Source organism: Salmo trutta, chromosome 14 (genome assembly GCF_901001165.1).
Source record: "Salmo trutta chromosome 14, fSalTru1.1, whole genome shotgun sequence".
Lineage (NCBI taxonomy): Eukaryota > Metazoa > Chordata > Actinopteri > Salmoniformes > Salmonidae > Salmo > Salmo trutta.
This window is the reverse complement of record NC_042970.1, coordinates 42,745,578-42,767,110: the sequence shown is the minus strand read 5'-3', so window position 1 is coordinate 42,767,110 and position 21,533 is coordinate 42,745,578. Positions and strand designations below refer to the sequence as shown.

At 44.1% G+C, this 21,533-nt stretch overlaps 1 protein-coding gene across 1 annotated transcript in view; it reads right to left on the bottom strand.

Moving 5' to 3' along the window:
* The window catches only part of LOC115208124 (phosphatidylinositol 4-phosphate 3-kinase C2 domain-containing subunit beta-like), a 65,277-nt gene that overhangs the window by 10,333 nt on the left and 33,411 nt on the right, over positions 1-21,533 (bottom strand). The window contains exons 12-19 of the mRNA XM_029775942.1: positions 19,544-19,666; positions 18,010-18,180; positions 17,823-17,931; positions 13,724-13,866; positions 10,001-10,189; positions 5,725-5,818; positions 5,489-5,583; positions 459-747 (exon numbers count right to left, since the gene is read on the bottom strand). Coding sequence (XP_029631802.1) covers positions 459-747; positions 5,489-5,583; positions 5,725-5,818; positions 10,001-10,189; positions 13,724-13,866; positions 17,823-17,931; positions 18,010-18,180; positions 19,544-19,666 — 1,213 coding nt within the window. The remainder of the gene's footprint in view (positions 1-458; positions 748-5,488; positions 5,584-5,724; positions 5,819-10,000; positions 10,190-13,723; positions 13,867-17,822; positions 17,932-18,009; positions 18,181-19,543; positions 19,667-21,533) is intronic.

Here is a 21,533-nt window from a genome sequence, read left to right as displayed (position 1 = left end):
GTTTACAAAGCCCTGCTCCACAAACTTCCGACTTACCTAACATCACTGTTAAGATTGAAAATGACAAGTTATCAAACCCGTTCACAGGGTTGGTTAACTCTGGAGAATCCTTTGGTGTTTAGAGAGTTAGGTAAATCAGCCTTTAATTTCCTTGCACCTTATGTGTGGAATGATCTACAATACACTTTAAAATGGGAGGAATTGGTGCCTCTAGGGCATTTCAGACAGCTGTTAGGGGACCTTTTAACTGAAGAACGTGTCCGTTTTTGATGATTGTGTTTAGCTTTTCGTGTATAATAATGTGCATTTTATTGTGTATATGAATGTGTAGTTGAATGTGTTTATTGTATTTTGATGTGTATTGCAGTGCATCTGGGAAAGAGACCTCGGTCTCAGCATTGACTCCCTGTCAAAATAAAGGTTAAATAAAAAATGAAAAAAAAAAAAAAAACACGCACCTGTATGTTGATGGCTTTGACCAGCATGCCAGGGTTGAGGGGGAGACGGCAGCTGCTACTGACTGAGAAGAACTGCCTGACCTCCTCCAGTCCCTCCCGAAGGATGGCCTGTCTGCTGGAGGGAGAGGCGTCCCGGACACGTTGGGCTACTTTAGCCAGGATGGTGACCAGCCAGCACTGTCTGTCAAACTCCTCTCGGAGACCCCGACCCACACAGCACAGCAGGCCTGCTAACAGGTGCTGGTACCTCCCACTGAACTGACTGTCCTGCAGAGTGTCCTTCAACAACCTGGGAGAGTGAGAGAGAGGTTCAAAACACGTAAAGAAACTGTTTTACAACGATGGCCGTGTTCAAATACTTTAGAAATGTATCCATCCTTCCTTTTTTCCTTGAGGCAAGCACAGATCTAGAAATGATCTGGTGGTAAAAGTAATGTTACCCTATCATTTTCACAAATTCAAACAATTCAGGTCTGTATTCTTAAAGTAATGTAGGAAAGAAGAATGCATTTCTGAAGTACTCCAACAGGGCCAATATCTACCTGGCTATTGGTCATACTTGGTATTAGTAGTTTAATAGGATCCCCATTAGCTGTTGTGATAGCAGCAGCTACTCTTCCTGGGGTTCACACAGAACATGAAACATGACATAGTACAGAACATTAATAGACAAGAACAGCTCAAGAACAGAACTACATACATTTCAAATGTCACACATAGCCTACATATCAGTACATACACACAATATCTAGGTCAAATAGGGGAGAGGCATGGTGCCGTGAGGTGTTGCTTCACCTGTTTTTTTAAACCAGGTTTGCTGTTAACTTGAGCAATCTGAGATGGGAGTTCCATGCAATCATGGCTCTAAATAATACTGCATGTTCTCTTGAATTTGTTTTAGATTTGGGGACTGTGAAAAGACCCCTGGTGACATGTCTGGTGGGGGTAAGGGTGTCTGTCAGTGCTGTGTATATGTTGACATTACAAACAATTTGGAATTTAACACAATGTTTCTTATAAAATCAAAAAAATGATGCAGTCAGTCTCTCCTCTACCTTTAGCCAAGAGAGACTGGCATGCATATTATTAGCCCTCTGATTACAGTAAAGAGTAAGATGTGCAGCTCTGTTCTGGGACAACTGCAGTCTTTTCTAGGTCCTTCTTGCAGCACCTGACCATATAACTGAGCAATAATCAAGATAAGATAAAACTAGAGCTTGTAGGACATGTTTTGTGGAGTGTGGTGTCACGAAAGCAAAGCATCTCCTTATCACGGACAGACCTCTCCCCATCTTTAAAACCATTGAATCTATATGTTTTGACCATGACAGTTTACAATCCAAGGTAACACCAAATCATTTTGTCTCCTCAACTTGCTCAACAGCCACACATTATTCATGATCAGATTCAGCTGATGTCTTGAACGTAAGGAATGATTTGTACCAAATGCAATGCTCTTAGTTTTAGAGATGGTCAGGACTAGTTTATTACTAGCCACCCATTCTAAAACGGACTGCAACTCACTGTTATGGTCCATTGTGCAGTACTGTATATTGTGTAAATATATCAAATTGTGTACTCTGTGTTCTGATGCTATTGTGTTAAGTCATTTTTAAAGTTTGTTCTGGCATTTCCCAAACTGTCCAGCAGGTGGCGACATGTCTTCAACAGGACAAACATACATACAAAGTGTCAATGATATCATTGTACATTACTGCATTGTCATGTATGGGCTCCAGTGCAGTACTGTATGATTAAGCGGGTGTTTCTGTGAGCGAATGTGAGTCATGAAATGACTGAAGTCTATGTGAATTAGAGGTGCCTTCAGGAAGTATTCATACCACTTGACTTATTCCACATTACAGCCTGAATTCAAAATTGATTCTTTATTTCTTTTCTCACACATCTACACAATACCCCATAACGACAAAGTGAATACATGTTTTTGGAAATGTTTGCACAGTTATTGAAAATGAAATATAGAAATATCTAATTTTCATACAGTGCCTTCAGCAAGTATTAACACCCCTTGACTTTTTCCACATTGTTTTACAAACTGGGATTAAAATATATTTTGGGGGATAAATCTCTGATGAGCTTTCCACACCTGGATTGTTCATCAAAAGTATTCAAGCTCTGTCAAATTGGTTGTTTATCATTGCAAGACAACCTTTTTCAGGTCGTGCCATATACCTTCAATCAGATTTAAATCAAAACTGTAACTCCACAGCATACACTGACTTCTTGGTAAGCAACTCCCATGTAGATTTGGCCTTGTGTTTTAGGTTATTGTTCTGCTGAAAGGTGAATTAATCTCCCAGTGTCTGGTGGAAAGCAGACTGAACCAGGTTTTCCTCTAGGGTTTTGCATGTGTTTAGCTCCATTCATTTATTTTTTATCCTGAAATACTCCCCAGTCGCCCATGTGAGTCGCCCATGCGCACTCACAGCCCGGTGCGCTCGGTGCAAGCTCCTCACCGTTGTCGTGCTAAGGTTGGCACTCAGCCAGCTTGGAGTATGTCCACTCAGCATTCCTGCCCTCCAGTGCGCCTCCAGAGCCCAGTACGTCCTGTGCCTGCTCGGCGCACTCTCCCTCCAGTGCGCCACCATAGCCCAGTACGTCCTGTGCCTGCTCCTCGTACTCTTCCTCCAGTACGCCTCCATAGCCCAGTACGGCCGGTGCCTGCTCCTCGTACTCTTCCTCCAGTACGCCTCCATAGCCCAGTACGGCCGGTGCCTGCTTTGAGCACTCGGTCCTCAGTGCGTCTCCCCAGTCCAGTGACACCTGTTCCAGCTCCACGAATAAAGCCTCCAGTGATAATCGATGGTCCGAAGCCTCTAGTGATGATCCATGGCCTGGAGCCTGTAGGGATGTTCCATGGCACGAAGCCTGTAGAGGTAATCCATGGCCCAGAGCCTGTAGGGATAATCCATGGCACGAAGCCTGTAGGGATAATCCATGGCCCGGCATCTGTAGAGATGATCCATGGCACGAAGCCTCCATAGATGATCCATGACACGGAACCTGTAGAGATGATCCATGGCATGGAGCCTGCAGCAACGGTCCCTAGTCCGGAACCTATAATGACGCTTCACAGTCCAGAGCCTCCGGCGACGCTCCTCAGTCCGGAGCCTCCGGCGACGCTCCTCAGTCCGGAGCCTCCAGTGACGCTCCTCAGTCCAGAGCCTCCAGCGACGCTCCCCAGTCCGGAGCCTCCAGCGACGCTCCCCAGTCCGGAGCCTCCAGCGACGCTCCCCAGTCCGGAGCCTCCAGCGACGCTCCCCAGTCCGGAGCCTCCAGCGACGCTCCCCAGTATGGAGCCTCCAGCGACGCTCATCAGTACGGAGCCTCCAGCGACGCTCATCAGTATGGAGCCTCCAGCGACGCTCATCAGTACGGAGCCTCCAGCGACGCTCATCAGTACGGAGCCTCCAGCGACGTTCCCCAGTCTGGAGCCTCCAGCAACGCTTCCCAGTCTGGAGCCTTCACTGGTAGTCTGCAGCCCAGAGTCTTCAACGGCAGTCTACAGTCCAGAGTCTTCAGCGGCGGTTGGCGTTCCAGAGCCTCCGGCGATGATCCACGGTCTGGTTCCTCCGGACACACAGAAGCGGGGGAATCAGTGGGCGGGGGGGGGGGGTGCTACGCCCGGAACCAGAGCCGCCGCCAATTATACCCTCCCCAATAGGTTCAGGTTTGCGGCCAGGAGTCCGCACCTTTGGGGGGGGGGGGGGTACTGTCACGCTCTGACCTAGGAGAGCTGTGTTTTCTCTGTTTAGTTAGGTCAAGGTGTGATAGGTGGGTGGGCATTCTATGTTTTGTTTTCTATGTTTTGGCCGGGTATGGTTTCCAATCAGAGGCAGCTGTCTATCGTTGTCTCTGATTGGAAGCCATACTTAGGCAGCCTGTTTTTCCCTGTGTTTTTGTGGGATCTTGTTTTTGTGCAGCTGTGTGTGAGCAGCCCCAGAACGTCACTTTTGTTTCAGTTTCACCTGTTTATTGTTTTTGTTCAAGTTCACAAATAAAATATGTGGAACTACCGGCACGCTGCGCCTTGGCTAATTTATGACGGGGAATTTGAAGACAGCACTCGTGACAGTAATGTGTTGTATTGGATTTGCCCCAAACATAACACTTTGTATTCAGGATAAAAAGTTAATCGCTTTGCCAAATATTTTACAATATTATAATATTTGTATTCTGTACAGGCTTCCTTCTTTTTACTCTGTCAATTAGGTTAGTATTGTAGAGTAACTAAAAAGTTGTTAATCTATCCTCAGTTTTCTCCTATCACAGCCATTCAATTCTGAAACTGTTTTAAAGTCACCATAGGCCTTATGGTGAAATCCCTGAGCGGATTCCTTCCTCTCCGGCAACTGAGTTAGGAAGGACGCCTGAATCTTTGTAGTTACTGGGTGTATTGATACAGCATCAAAGTGTAATTAATAACTTCACCATACTCAAATAGTCAATGTCTGCTTATTTTATTTTTACCCATCTACCAATCGGTGCCCTTCTTTGTGAGGCATTGGAAAACCTGCCTGGTGTTTGTGGATGAATCTGTGTTAGCAATTCACTACTCGACTGAGAGACCTTGCAGATAATTGTATGTGTGGGGTACAGAGATGAGGTAGTCATTCAAAAATCATGTTCAACATTATTGTACAAAGAGTGAGTCCATGCAACTTATTAAACACATTTTTACTCCTGAACTTATTTAGGCTTGCCATAACAAAGGGGTTGAATACTTATTGACTCAAGCCATTTCAGCTTTTCATTTTTTATTCATTTGAAAAGATTTCTAGAAACAAAATTCCACTGACATTATGGGGTATTGTGTGTAGGTCAGTGATACACAATCTCAATTTAATCAATTTTAAACAAAAATTTGGAAAAAGTCAAGGGGTGTGAATACTTTCTGAACGCACTGCATGTGTCATGTATACATGTGTATATATGTCTGTGAGAGCCTACATCAAGTTGTGTGTGACAGAGAAGGCTGAGTGTATGGCTGATATCTGAACAGGTCTCACCAGAAAAGGTAGTGTGCGATGCGCATGTCCCCTATGGCTCTCCGTAGCAGGAAACGTACCAACGGGCTATCCAGGTAACACTCATATTTCAGAGCCTGAGAGAAAGCGAGAGAGATGGTTAGAGAAAGATGCAACGGATAGGTGTAAGAAATATTGATATAGCTCCACATACCCCTATGCTAAGGTGTTCGTGAAGTGTTCGTAAGACATTCATAATGCATTTATAAAGGTGTTACCTGCACCAGCTGCGGCAGGAAGTCCAGCAGCTCAGGGTCAGAGATGGAGTCCATCCACTGTACTGCAGTACGCCTCAGCTCCTGGTCAGGGAAGCTGACAGACATTTGAATCCATTATGCATTCAATTATTACATTGTTACATTGAGAGGTCAAACAAACGCATGGACTTATCCTTATAAGAATACTTTGAAGATAAATACACAACGCAGAGGATGAGAGTACAAGAATTAACAATCAATAGGGAATTGTCAATGTAAATAGGAGTTGGGTTTCAGTTCAACATCTGTTTAGAATCTGTGGATTGTCACTCCTGAACTCAGAGCTACGTGTGCTACGTTCTGTACATTGAGTCTGGGGCAGGATACTTGTTATTTGGCCATTGGTCCAGTTGTACTGCAAGGACTTCTGATTGGTCAACCCCAGGCTAGGGTGGGGGGGTTATAAGTGGCATCCTGTTTCTTTGTTTGGTGGAAAAAAGCTGAGGACAGGGGAGACTGAACAGCTATCTCCCAGCATAACATCTATGATTTGTCCTTCTAAAATAAATCTATTTTTCTCCCCCTGATTTGCTTTGGAGTTTGTGTTATTGAAGAATTGCATCAATTGCTAACACTTGGTGCCGTGACCCGGATGATTTGGTCTGAACAACAACAACCAGAAAAATGTATCAACTGTGTGTTGATCCAGAATAAAGAGAGAATGCTGCGCACAACCCACTTTGGGGAGTCAACTCTTAATCTCCTGATTGATGGCAGAATTGCTGGGTGAGTATAGACCAATATCATTTAAAAAATAACCAAATCAGGTTAAAATAGTGCATGCAATGAGTGATATGTATCTGTGATGTATAAGCGTTCAAGTCCATTGTTTTATTACAGAATTTAGTCCTTTGTTACTCTATTAAAAGGTTGGAGTCCTTACTCTATTAAAAGATTGGAGTCCTTACTATATTAAAATGTTGGAGTCCTTACTCTATTAAAAGGTTTGAGGCCTCTGTTTTTGTGAAACCTTCTTGTTGCATAGAAGTGAGTTGCTAGTGAAGTATCAATTTTCACACGTGTGTGGTTAATGTACGTTTTCAACAAGCTCTTAGTGGTGAACATAAGTTATGGGTAGCCAGGCCCTACAGAAACAATTTGTGTTCTAGAAGAGGTTTGAGTCCTCAAAAGGGGTTATATAAATATATATATTTTGGGGCTAAATAAATATATAAACATAGAGATATATATTATACAACTTTGGAATATTATGACATTGCAGAGAGAAAAGGATCGTTTGAAAGCTCTTGGTGAACAAATAAAGACCTTAAAAGGAGAAATTCCCTATTGCAGCAGGAGACACAGGTGAAAAAAATCAGACGTGACCCTGACCTGTGACCTCTCTGTTGTCCAATCAATCTATCTATCCTCACATTGAGTTGTATAAGGCAGATCAGGTTTCAAGCATCTGGTCTGCACTGCCAGGCATTGAGTCAACAGATTCTGACAGCGGTGACGAACGATGTCTTAGGCCAACCAGAACACAGGCTGTAAAAGGGAGTAAAGCCAAACCTCTAGAGACAGTAATCACACATAAATCAGCATCTCCAAAACAGTTGGATGAATGGTCAAAAACGTTTAAGCATCCACGAGACGTGGGTATCAGACTTGTGCAGGTTCTGAGTGAAACCAACAACATTATTCGTTCAGTAGAAGAGAAACCTGGTGTATGTTATTACTGCGGGATTTCTGGTCACTGGCAACGAGAATGTCGGGAAAAGAAAACGTGATTTTATGAGAAGTGGCCAGGAGAAGACGGGTCCATCTAAGGGAAAATGGAATCAGGACGACAGCCCTAACGACACAATGTTGTTGCAGAAATGTAAGAAGCTCTCTCCGGCTCAGCAGCAGAGTTTGCTGGATGCTGTGGAGGTAAACTAATAGACTCCCTCTTACGTCCCATCTCAGCTGGTGTACATATGAAATCGGATGGAATATATGTGAACATGATTGTTAACAACTTTGCAGTAGATTATTTTGTAGATACGGGTGCTGAAGTCACTGTATTGCCCATATCTTATGCAAAACATATATGATATGTCCTCAGTACACAGGCAAGAAGATGAGAGCAACAGGAGTGGGGGGGGGGAGACAAAGACAGATATGAAACAAACCAAACCATTATCAATTTCTATTGGTCCAATGAAGGTTGATGCAGGTTCTACAGTTCAGAACAATACTATTTGGACCACGAAGAAAAATGAGTGTGGAACTTTGGAATCAGTGTGCTTGACAGGTGTTGCACTACCTTGCACAAAACAATATCCCATTAGCAAGGAAGCTATGGACGCTACTAAAGTAGTGATTAAAGATCTATGGGACATGGATATAGTTGAAAAGACACCATGTAATCCAGCTACTCTGATGCTTCCTCCAGATACCACATTACTTGAACACGACGGTTGTGAGTTGGTTTTGGATCCGCTCTCTGATGGGTTTATAGCGTCACTCGTTGGAAAACCCAGAGTTTATCTTATACATAGACGGTTCAAGCATTATGGAGGAGGGTGTGAGGAAGGTAGGATGGGTCGGTACTACAATGGACAATGTGATAATACCAGGCACGTTAGATTTGAGAATAGCAGAAGTACACTTTTTGAGTGACACAATGCTTAACTATTGCATACTCTAATGGGGAATAACTCCCGAGGGGGGACATGACGTAGTGCCAGGACAGTGGGTGATGGTAAAAAAAAATATGTGACAGAGGCATTAGGGCCAAAATGGGAAGGTCCTTATCAAGGTCAGCAGTAAAAGTCCAGGGAAAATCACGATGGATACATGTCATTCATTGCAAGGTTGTCCATTTCGATGACAAAGCGGAGCCTGGAGAATAAAGAACTGATTGATTAGCAGTCAGGAGCCAATCACAGATGAAGAAGCATAGTAAGACGATCAGAACCTGATAAACTTCTACGTTGTATACCGCAGTCATCACATTAGGGATATCTAGGTGAAAGGTCCAACTTTTTCCTGAAAATCAGGACATGCTGACTTAGGGAAATCTAGGTGAAATATTCATTTCTCTTGGAACCTTCACTTTTCACTTTTTTGTTTCCTTCGTTACAGGTTATGAGAATCTACCGTCTGAGGCTGCAGCAATATCTCTTGACTGTACCTGAAACTATACAAGATCACCGGTGAAGTGCAGCCAGTGGAACGGAAGAAGAATTCCTCACTACCGGCAGACTGTCAGAACATCATTTCTAATAGTTATCTATGTGGGACTGATACCAGTGTGGAAGAGCTGGTCACTTCTAAAGGACTTGGTGAATGATTACCTTGACAATAGGACGATTGAATATTGTTGTCTTGCAGACAAGTGAAAGACATTTGAAATTATTTTCCTTGTGAGTTTCCTCCTAATACAGGATGTGGGTTGTGTTTCCATTTCTAACACAGCGATGGATGAGGGACACTCGGGCGTCGATACGTTTCTAGCTCTCTCTCTCTACACTATGCCACAGTAGTCAATCAAAGTAATTGTTGGGTTTGTACGTACGAACCATTCACATGAAGGGCAGGTATTCCATTAGGGGCTATTCCTTTAAACCAGAGTGAAATGTTGGGTATATGGAGAGATGTTAACTGGTATAAGACAAATATTGGTACTAATTTGGGTAAGAATGTTGCGTATCAACATGCGAGAGTACCTAGTTCTGCAGACAGGTGCTGGAGGAGGCCTGAGACTCCTGGATGTGTATCCATTTGTTTGTCCGTTGTGTTTTATAGGAATGCAAGGTGTTTAATGTGAACGATTTTATGCTTACTGCTAATGTTTATATTCTGTCTATTTTTTTTCATGCTTTTTTTTGTTTTCTAAAAAGACCTAAACCTATTTTTCTCCCCCCTGATTTGCTTCGGAGTTTGTGTTATTGAAGAATAACATAAATTGCTAACATCCTCATTCATATTTTAACTGTAATTCTAAAAGGCGAGTGATGCATGTGATGCCTTGCATGTTGCCCTGCTGAGGTGAGTTCATGGTGTTTATGTTCCAGAACAGGATTCTAAGCCAGTCTGGTCCACTCCCGTCTCTGACCATGTCCCCAAACTGCCAATGTGTCTGTTGTTTACACAGTCCTAACACAACATGACAAGGTCGAATGGCGACCGCAGGCCTTCTGGTGACCGTTGCCTGCTGACTGTTGCCAAGGTGGCTATTTCCCTGGCGAGTGTTGCCCCAGAAACCATTGCCTGGCAACCACACACACGCACGCACACACAGTCCCCTTACGTGGCATGCAGAAGGCCCAGTGCGTCGTGGTGGTTGAGACATGCCCACTGGCGGAGCAGGGCATAGATGTCTGACAGACATGCCCACTCCCAGCGGGGGGCACTAGCCAGCACCAGGGGCAGAGCACCACTCTCTGACTGGCAGAACGAACGCTTCTCCCACAACAGACGCTTGTCCTCTGGAGTCAACCTGGACAGATAGAGGGGAGAGAGCGAGGAGAAATATAAACACCTTACATGCATACTTAGCTTGAGAGTGAGAGAAGGAGAGGGGGATGTGGAGAGGGGGAGGGGTTAAAGAGGGGAAGAGGGAGTCAAATAATGCATACTTGGAATACTTTCTCACAATGAAAGGAAAAGAAAGAGGGAAAGAGAGTGTGGTGTTGTTTACTGCAGCATTAGATGGCCATTCTCCACTGTAAAAAATTAAAAGAAAAGATAGATTACCTTTGTATAAATGTGGCCAACACGTATCAATGATGTCTTTGTTCTGTCTTCATGATAACATTACTCTGTTTCTCCTTGCTTTGGCCACCCTCATTCGAAACGCGGTTACACCAATGAAAAAAACTATCAAGCTGAATTTGAAACAGGCATGAAACAAAGACTAAAAGAGACTGATCGGAGCGGGTGTGTAAGGGAGAGGGGGACAGGTGGAGAGAGGGAGTAGAGGAGAGACAAAAGGTAGAGGAAGAACGATAAAGACAGATAAAGTGACTGGGAGAAGGGAGAATAAACAGTAGATGTACCTCGTGGAGAAACCGTGAAAATGTCAACTGTCAACTAAAAGGTCAGTGAGTACATTCAATCTCATCACACACACACACGCAACACACACGTTAATCCATGTTTGTTTGAATCTCTGCTTAAATCAACACACACAGGTTTCTCTAACTGCTCTAGCAGACACACACAGGGCAGAGGGCTGTTAACGTATGATGAGTTCTCCTTGGTACGGTTGTTGCCATTGGCTGAATATACTGTGTCATTGTTGGGATTGGATGATCCAGCTGGACAACAGTTGTTGCTATTGGATGAGCTCCTCTAATCTACTTCCTGCTTGGAGCCTGATACTGGATGGCACTGAAGCCAGTACACTTGTTTGGAAACACTGTACCTTAAGAGAATGTTCTTTAAATAATAATTTGTCAACGCTGAAATATCCGCTCTTCTTCATCTGCTGGTAGTTGCCATGTAATATTAAACTTATCCTGACCATGAATGGTCATTTGTTGACCATGAATGTGTGCATATTGTATATTCTAGCCAAAAGCCTCAGTTATTTAGAGGTAAAGAGAGGGGAGGGAGACCTATCTCAAAGTGAACATCAAACAGACAGAGACACAGACACAGACAAAGATAAGAGCACATCTCCCTTCCTTCCATCCAAAGGCACGGTCCAAAGCCCCAGAAAAAGGGATCCTGCTTGGAAGTAAACAAAACACACTCTGGTCCAAGATAAACACTGTTCTGTTTATCTCTCTCACAACAAACAGGAAACATATCATAAACTATGACAACCACTAATGGGCTAAACATTATACTGAGATATGCTGAATAGACACACATACAAACAGACAGACACACACCCTTCTATATCCAGGGAGGATTGAGTTAAACGTTGTTGACACACTCCTCAGAGAAGGCCAGTGGAGCTCCCCAAACACTCCTCGTTTCTTTCTACCTCTCTTAGGAATTCAGATCACCGGTCTGATTAATATTCAGTGACCTTTTCATCTCTTTTGTAAATGGTGCACGCACGCAAACACACGCACACGGGACAAAAGAGGAGAGGGGGATGGTGAGACTAGAGGGGGAGGAGAGAGGGGGTATAATATCATCTGGGCAGGATTCACCACCAGCTGCTGCTATGACATCACTCATCAACTGGACCCCCTCTTCCCTCCCTCATCAGCCCTCCCCCAATACCATTCCCAGTGCATCCCACTGCCCATACAGTGCTGCTTGAAAGTATGTGGACCCCTGCTGCAATTAGCTCTTTTTTAGTTTTTACATTGAAATCTTCATTTAATCAGAACCAGTCTTTTTGATCTGACATTACAGGTTTATATTTACCAATACCATATGTTAAGGAAAAGGAAATCATGTGTGTAGTAGAAAAATGAAATAAAAAAGTAATTAGTGCAGGTGCAAAAATAAGTGAGCCCCAAGTTGCATTGGTTAAATCAAGTAGGTGATTGGAATCAGGTGGGTAAATAATTGGGTATCAAATGACCCAATGAAAGGAGCGATCGTTAGTAAAGAGTTTGGGCGGGACTCTGATAAATACAGATCAGAAACCTGGTCAGTTTGGTGTTACCCATCCAGGTGAATGCAAAGCACACCATGCCGAGAGGAAAGGAGATCTCGGAGCACATCAGTCTGGGGAAGGCAATAAAATCATCTGAAAAAGATTTTAGCTTTGAGGCAAATCATTTACAAATGGAGAGCACTTAACATGGCAGCAACTTGGCCTCGAAGTGGACGCCCTTCCAAAATATCCCCAGTAATAAATCAGGTAAAAGCCAACCCAAACATAACATCTAGAAATGTTTGACCTTTTTGGTCACAATCAACACCGCTATGTTTGGCGAAAACCCAACACTGCCTACCAACAAAAGAACCTTATCCCAACAGTCAAGGATGGTGGTGGGAATGTCAAGGTCTGGGGCTGCTTTTCCTCCTCTGGACCTGGACGACTCCACATCATTTAAGGGAACCATGAATTCTGAGGTATACCAGGAGATTCTTGAACAGAACGTCAGGCCATCAGTCAAGGAGCTAAAGCTGGGCCCGAAAATGGGTCTTCCAACAAGACAACGACCCAAAGCATTCAAGCAAATCTACCAAAGAATGTCTCAGGAGAAAGAAGATTTGTGTTTTGGATTGGCCAAAGTCAAAGTCCTGACCTAAATCCAATCGAGATACTGTGGGCAGGACTTGCAGCGGGGAGTTCATGCCAGACACCTCTCAACCCTCAATCAATTGGCTGAGTTCTGTAAGGAGGAGTGGGGAAAAATCCCTCAAAACAGATGTTAGAGACGGATTACTGGCTATAGGAGATGTTTACTCCAAGTTATCACTGCTAATGGAGGTGCCACAAGCTATTGACTGAAGGGGTTAACACATTTTTGCACTCATCAAATCTGAGTATCTGTAAATAAACCACTTTTGTTAAATAAACAACGAAAATATCATATTTTTTGGTTTCTGTCATTTACTTGGAATATCTTTATTACAATTTGAGGTTTAGATAAGGATTTTCTATGTTAATTTTAATATTTTAGAGCAAAATAATGACCAGCCCTGTAGGGTTCACATACTTAAAAGCAGCATTGCATCTCCTGTCTGTCTTCCTGCTCTGTCCACTACTAACCTAGCCTGGGTACCATTCTGTTTGAGATATCGTTCCACTCCTTGCCATGTTTAGCACGACACGGACGACATGGAGTGGAATGTCAGCAAAACAGGTTCTGGATTTCAGGCTACTACTAACCTATTAACGCCCCTCAATAACGTCTACAGCTGTTGGGTTTGAACACTAGCACAAGAACATACGATACTCTCTAATGCAGTGTAGCAGTGACATTATAATGACGTGGTAATAATGTATGTCAGTCTATCAGGGCTGTTCTGTCATTCCATGGAGTGAGTGAGCAGAAAGGTAGCATGTGTGAGAGAGAGAGAGAGAGAGAGAGACTGACTGACAGTGTATTAGTCTCACCAGAAGAGTGATTTCTTGTGCAGTACATCCTGCAGTTGTCTCTGGCTGTGCTGGTCCAGTCTGGAGAAGTCATACTGGGGACTGAACTCTGCGGGAGGGGGGGTGCTAAAGCGCACCTCAAACGACGACGTGGGAAAGTCCACCTACAGGAAGAGGTCAGAGGTTAGGCGTCACACTAACAACAACATTAAGATGGTTCATGAAGTGTTGTGAGGAGGGAAATGTCCCTCAAATAAATAAACATCGATATGGTTTGATTTAAATCGTTATATCTCTTACAGCTTAATCTAAACAAGATACAGTACCTTCGGAATGTATTCAGACCCCTTGCTTTTTCCAAATTTTGTTACGTTACAGCCTTATTCTTTAAAGAAAATCATCAATCTAGACACAGTACCCCATGATGACAAAGCAAAAACAGGTTTTTAGAAATGTTTCCTAATTTATTCAAAATAAAAAAACAAATATATCACATTTACATAAGTATTCAGACCCTTAACTAAGTACTTTGTTGAAGCTCCTTTTGCAATGATTACAGCCTCCAGTCTTCTTGGGTGTGACGCTACAAACTTGGCACACCTGTATTTGGGGAGTTTCTCCCATTCTTTGCAAATCCTCTCAAGCTTTGTCAGGTTGGATGGGGAGCGTTGCTACACAGCTATTTCCAGGTCTCTTCTGAGATATTCGATCGGGTTCAAGTCCAGGCTCTGGCTGGGCTACTCAAGGACATTCAGAGACTTGTCCCGAAGCCACTCCTGCGTTGTCTTGGCTGTGTGCTTAGGGTCGTTGTCCTCTTGGAAGGGGAACCTTCGCCCCAGTCTGAGATCCTGAGTGCTCTGGTGCAGGTTTTCATGAAGGATCTCTCTGTACTTTGCTCTGTTAATCTTTGACTCAATCCTGACTAGTCTCCCAGACCCTGCAGCTGAAAAACATTTCTACAGCATGATGCTGCCATCACCATGCTTCACCGTAGGGATGGTGCCAGGTTTCCTCCAGACGTGACGCTTGGCTGTCAGGCCAAAGAGTTCAACCTTCTTTTCATCAGACTAGTGAATCTTGTTTCTCATGGTTTGAGAGTCTTTATGTGCCTTTTGGCAAACTCCAAGCAGGCTGTCATGTGCCTTTTACTGAGGAGTGGCTTCCGTCTGGCCACTCTACCATAAAGGCCTGATTGGTGGAGGGCTGCAGCGATGGTTGTTTTTCTGGAAGGTTCTCCCATCTTCACAGAGAGACTCTAGAGCTCTGTCAGAGTGACCATCGGGTTCTTGGTCACCTCCCTGATTACTCAGTTTGGCTGGGCGGCCAGCTCTAGGAGGACTCTTGGTGGTTCCAAACTTCTTCCATTTAAGAATGATGGAGGCCAATGTGTTGTTGGGGACCTTCAATGCTGCAGAACTGTTTTGGTACACTTCCCCAGATCTGTGCCATGACACAATCCTGTCTCAGAGCTCTACAGACAATTCCTTCGACCTTATGGCTTGGTTTTTTGCTCTGACACTGTCAACCGTGGGACCTTATATAGACAGGTGTGTGCCTTTCCAAATCATGTCCAATCAATTTAATTTACCACAGGTGGACTCCAATCAAGTTGCAGAAACATCTCAAGGATGATCTATAGAAACAGGATGCATCCAAGCTGAATTTAGTCTTACAGTAAAGGGTCTGACTACTTATGTAAACAAGGTATTTCTGTTTTTTATTTGTATAAAATGTGCAAACAATTCTAAAAACCTGTCTTCGCTTTGTCATTATGGGGTCTTGTGTGCAGATTACTGAGGATTTTTTTTGTTTATGTCCCTCTCCGGCCTCTCGGTCACCAGGCTGCTCGTTATGGCACACACCTGTCACCATCGTTACGCGCATCAGCGCATTATGACACTCACCCGGACTCCATCACCTCCTTGATTACCCGCCCTATATTTGTCACTCCCTTTGGTTCCTTCACCAGGTGTCATTGTTTCTGTTTCATGCCTGTGCGTTGTTCGTGTTTCTTGTTTTGTATTATGTTTTCATTTATTCATGAAACGAGTCACACCCTGAACTTGCTTCCCGACTCCCAGTTTCATCCATTTTTGAATAATGTTGTAAAGTAACAAAATGTGGAAAAAGTCAAGGGGTCTGAATACTTTCCGAAGGTACCGAGTAGAAATAGACTTCTGACCTGACTGTTACAGAGCAGATGGACAAGGTAATGGCTAGATGAAGAGGTGGAAGAGATGGGGGGGAGAGGAGAGGAACAGAATGATGGGAGGAATTCACCCAAGGAAAGTAGGAGAGAGAAAAAAAGAAAAATAAGAAAAGTCAAGAGAGCAACACAAGACTGAAACTCATGGCAGGCCAATGGGGGAAAGAGTTTGAGGAAGAAAGACAGAGGCCTAAACAGAAGAAGAGAGGAATGTAAAAAAAAAAAACAACTAAGAGAAAAAAGTCAGAGGGTAATGTTCGACGGTGTGCACGTGTGTATGTGTGTGTGCACGTGTGCGTGGGGGGGTTACATTCGGGTTAACGAGAGACAGATGGACGCCAGGCCCCAGACGTGTCTTGTGCGACGTTCGTATGTGTGCGTAAGCATGTGTTCTGCCGTCAGTGATGAAGAACGAAGCCTCAAACGATGTCGCCACGCTAATGAGGAGACTGATTGCAACAACACACACGCATCTCATTTGAACACAGGCCACTGCACGGAGACAAAAAGCCATCGGGCACCAGAGCCACGAGCCAGTTGGCACTGTGACACACTGGGTTGGCACTGCAGGAGGGACTGAGTTTACACTACAATACTGCTGAGAGGAAACACTGTGTGTGTGTGTGTGTGTGTGTGTGTGCGTGTGCGTGCGTGACAGAGAGAGCGATAGAGAGAAAAGAGGATGTGTGTGTGTCAAAAGGGAGGGTATAGAGAGTCTAATACGAAGGGCGAGTTTTGTTGGCCAGAGCAGAGCTATCTGACCTACTTTCAGGTCCCTTCTGCAAGCAGCAGCAGCTCGCACGCATGTGTGTGTGTGCGTGCGTGCATGTGCTTCTGTGTGAGTGTAAACGTCCACATCTGTGTGTATGTGTAACACACAGGGCTGGGCGGTATGGCCAAAATACTGCGTCGTATCACTATATTGTTCTTATTTTTAACAGTATTTTACGTTTCTGAAAAATACAAGTTCTAAATATGTTTTATGAGTAGTACATGACTCTAGAATGGCAAAAAATACATTCTAAGTGAATTGAAATGTATTTCTCCATTCAGATGGTTTTGAGGTAGATAGGTACATGCAGACAGTGATTAGGAGATATGTTTCCCCTTTCAGTAATACACATGATCTCAAGTGTTCTGGTTGTGCGGGGTGATGGTCACTAGACTCGCTGCTGTATATTAAAGTTCTATCTGTTTATAGGGATTGAGGTCCAAAGACCAAGGACAGATTGTTGTTGTGTTCTGTGGAACACCGTGATTCTTTAGCGGCTGACAAAGTTGTTTTGATTTCCTGATGCTGTGTATATACTGTGACATTTTCTCTGCTTCTGTTCTGGAGGTGTCTCCCTGTTGCAACTTGTATTAAACCAGATTGATTTATTATTGATTATATCTGCGGATGCTCATCTCTTTTGTTCATCTGAAAATCCCCTTAACACCATTCCTGCTCCACAGCTCTAAAACAGGCCATAAAGACATCAAACGTTCATATGTTACACACCCAGGATAACTGGTATTGTACCTGTAGAGAGAGAGTGAGTGAGTGAGTGAGTGTGTGAGTGTGTGTGTGTGTGGTGTGTGTGTGTGTGGTGTGTGTGTGTGTGTGTGTGTGTGTGTGTGTGTGTATTTTATAGATTGCTCTTTGGACCAGGAGCTAAGGTAGATGTTTTATTGCAGCAGATCAGCCAAAAACCTCTCTAAGTCCCCATACAGTACAGTAAGCCGTAACAGGGAGCGAAAGAGAGAGGGATAGGAGAGAAAGAAAGAGATTGGGAGTGAAAAAGTGGATAATAAATATGGAACTACACCCTGAAAAACAAATTGGCGCAGATAAGAGAGAGGAAGGAAGGACGAGGAGGAGGAGAAACGGTGTGTACGCGTTTCTGTGTGTGTGAGAGAGATTAGGCCAGTTACCTGCAGGATGACGCTGTCAGGCTGGCTGAAGTTGGGGGAGCTGGAGCGAGTGTTACTTCCTGGGGTGGAAGGCCACAGACCCAGTAGCTTCCTCCCACACGTCAGGACGCTGGGGGAGACACAGGACGACGGTCATCCCACCGACACGCACGCACAGACATACAGAGCCCCCTGAACTGCTACTCACTGGCTGAAGTTGAAGAGGGGCATGGTGACCCAGCCCAGAGAGTCGATGCTCCGCCGCTGCTTGCTGCCCTTCTCCTCCGCACCTCCAGGCGGTGGCAGAGCGCTGGCATACAGAGTCACCGTCAGCTGGGTCTCCCTTGGCAACTGGTTAATCTGCACTGGGAAACACACCCTGGGGGGGGGGGGAGATGCAATGGGAGAGGAGGGTAAAGAAGGATATAAGGGGCAGAGAGGAATTGAAAAGGAAAGAGGGTGGGGGGTTGTGAGAGAGAGAGTTGTACTTGAGTCCTTGTGAAATGCAGTATAAAGTAAATTCAAATTTTACTACAAGAGAGTAGTCTCGGAGTGCCATTGTAACTGTTAGTCAACAGTAAATGATCCATCTATTATATTTAGCCCTGTGTCATCCACATGGGACTCGTGTGCTTTCAACATGAAAGAGAAGAACACATTAAGAACTCTGTTGGAATTCTAAAACTTCAAAAGACTAGTTAGCATGAAAGGAGCTAGCGTCTTGCTAACAAAAAATAGCCGTGTTATAAAACACACACCATTACCAATGGGGGCTCTATTAGCATGCGTCGCTAACTAAGAAAACCTTTTCAGTTATGCGGCCAGACTGTAGGCTACATTATGGATGGGTGCCTCATAAAAGCCTCTCACGAAAAGATGTCCTGCTTAACAGTTTACTTTCAGGACTTTTATACAACCAACAAACCAAGAGCTGTTTGAGGAAGGCTACCTTACAAAGCTGTAGATCGCTGGACTCCCTGTCCAAAGCACTCCGGACAGAATTAAACATGGCTAGGGTTGCAAAATTCCAGGAACTTTCAATAGGTTTTCCCCAAATAGCGGGTGGAGGATTGTTCAAACAGCTCTTGGTTTGTTGGTTGTAACTTTTATTGAAAGTTCCCGGAATTTTGCAACCCTAAACATGGCCTATTCGTGTTTATTCCATCTTATCTTAAGTGGCTCCATCAAGCCGGACACGGTCAAGCAATCTTCTCGGGAAGTGTTTTTTTTTTTTTTTTTAGAGTGAAGGCTTTGCACTGCTGTTGTCACATCTGGAGATTTCGGCACCACTAGGTCTACTCAGGGTTGATAATCCACCAGGACACTAAAATCCACCCGGATACCGGAGGATTAAAAATATCCTTACAATAGACGCTAAAAAAAGATCCCAACAACAGTGTCTTCGAAAATAGCCCCAGGGACAATGCATTAAGGACATGAGGTAGAGGTGGAGAGATCAGAAAATAGCCACCGGATGCTGCTGCATAGCTACCTTCACATCTCTTTTAAAGGAGATTAGTTACAACCCACAAATTGTAACTAAGCGCGCAAGCTTATTGAAGCAGATGTAAACCGTTTACAGTATGTTTTTATTTGTGAGTTGTAACTAATCTCCTTTAAAAGATTGGTTGGGTGTCTGTAAGGCCTGTTTTAATAGGCTGTGAGGTTGGTTGAGGTTCCTGGCTGTGATTAGTTAAAATGTCTACTAGGCCTGTTGGAACAAGCTGTGTTTGGGTACATACCTCTGGTCCCAGACCACCAGGTGAAACAGGTACTTGCTGACCTGCTGTTTGCTGGTATGCTGTGGGGCACAAAGTTCCGCCCCTCCATGGGTCAGAGAGCATGACAGGAAGAAGCCCTCGTAGCTAACAGGAAGAGGAAGAGGAGATCAGCCAATGGGACAACAGAGTAGATGATAGTCATTATGAAACCCCATTGGCCTATGTGCAGTGAGGGAAAAAAGTATTTGATCCCCTGCTGATTTTGTACGTTTGCCCACTGACAAAGAAATGATCAGTCTATAATTTTAATGGTAGGTTTATTTGAACAGTGAGAGACAGAATAACAACAAAACAATCCAGAAAAACACATGTCAAAAATGTTATCAATTGATTTGCATTTTAATGAGGGAAATAAGTATTTGACCCCTCTGCAAAACATGACTTAGTACTTGGTGGCAAAACCCTTGTTGGCAATCACAGAGTTCAGACGTTTCTTGTTGGCCACCAGGTTTGCACACATCTCAGGAGGGATTTTGTCCCACTCCTCTTTGCAGATCTTCTCCAAGTCATTAAGGTTTCGAGGCTGACGTTTGGCAACTCGAACCTTCAGCTCCCTCCACAGATTTTCTATGGGATTAAGGTCTGGAGACTGGCTAGGCCACTCCAGGACCTTAATGTGCTTCTTCTTGAGCCACACCTTTGTTGCCTTGGCCGTGTTTTTTTGGGTCATTGTCATGCTGGAATACCCATCCACAACCCATTTTCAATGCCCTGGCTGAGGGAAGGAGGTTCTCACCCAAGATTTGATGGTACATGGCCCCGTCCATCGTCCCTTTGATGCGGTGAAGTTGTCCTGTCCCCTTAGCAGAAAAACCCCCCCAAAGCATAATGTTTCCACCTCCATGTTTGACGGTGGGGATGGTGTTCTTGGGGTCATAGGCAGCATTCCTCCTCCAAACACAGCGAGTTGAGTTGATGCCAAAGACCTCCATTTTGGTCTCATCTGACCACAACACTTTCACCCAGTTGTCCTCTGAATCATTCAGATGTTCATTGGCAAACTTCAGACGGGCATGTATATGTGCTTTCTTGAGCAGGGGGACCTTGCGGGCGCTGCAGGATTTCAGTCCTTCACGGCGTAGTGTGTTACCAATTGTTTTCTTGGTGACTATGGTCCCAGCTGTCTTGAGATCATTGACAAGATCCTCCCGTGTAGTTCTGGGCTGATTCCTCACCGTTCTCATGATCATTGCAACTCCACGTGGTGAGATCTTGCATGGATCCCCAGGCCGAGGGAGATTGACAGTTCTTTTGTGTTTCTTCCATTTGCGAATAATCACACCAACTGTTGTCACCTTCTCACCAAGCTGCTTGGCGATAGTCTTGTAGCCCATTCCAGCCTTGTGTAGGTCTAAAATCTTGTCCCTGACATCCTTGGAGAGCTCTTTGGTCTTGGCGATGGTGGAGAGTTTGGAATCTGATTGATTGATTGCTTCTGTGGACAGGTGTCTTTTATACAGGTAACAAACTGAGATTAGGAGCACTCCCTTTAAGAGTGTGCTCCTAATCTCAGCTCATTACCTGTATAAAAGACACCTGGGAGCCAGAAATCTTTCTGATTGAGAGGGGGTCAAACACTTATTTCCCTCATTAAAATGCAAATCAATTTATAACATTTCTGACATGCATTTTTTTGTTGTTATTCTGTCTCTCACTGTTCAAATAAACCTACCATTAAAATTATAGACTGATCCTTTCTTTGTCAGTGGGCAAACGTACAAAATCAGCAGGGGATCAAATACTTTTTTCCCTCGCTGTATGTAAACGCTATAATTACAAGTAACTGAGGACCAAGTTGGAGTCATGTGAAATGATGCATAACAAACGAGACTTTTCTTCATGGGTCTGTGTTCAATTCAATCAGTGTCTTCTGACTGTGGGACATTAACAGAGTTCTCTTGTGAGTGTGTGTCAGTTGTGTAGTGTATATCAGTGTATGTTAGAGTATACA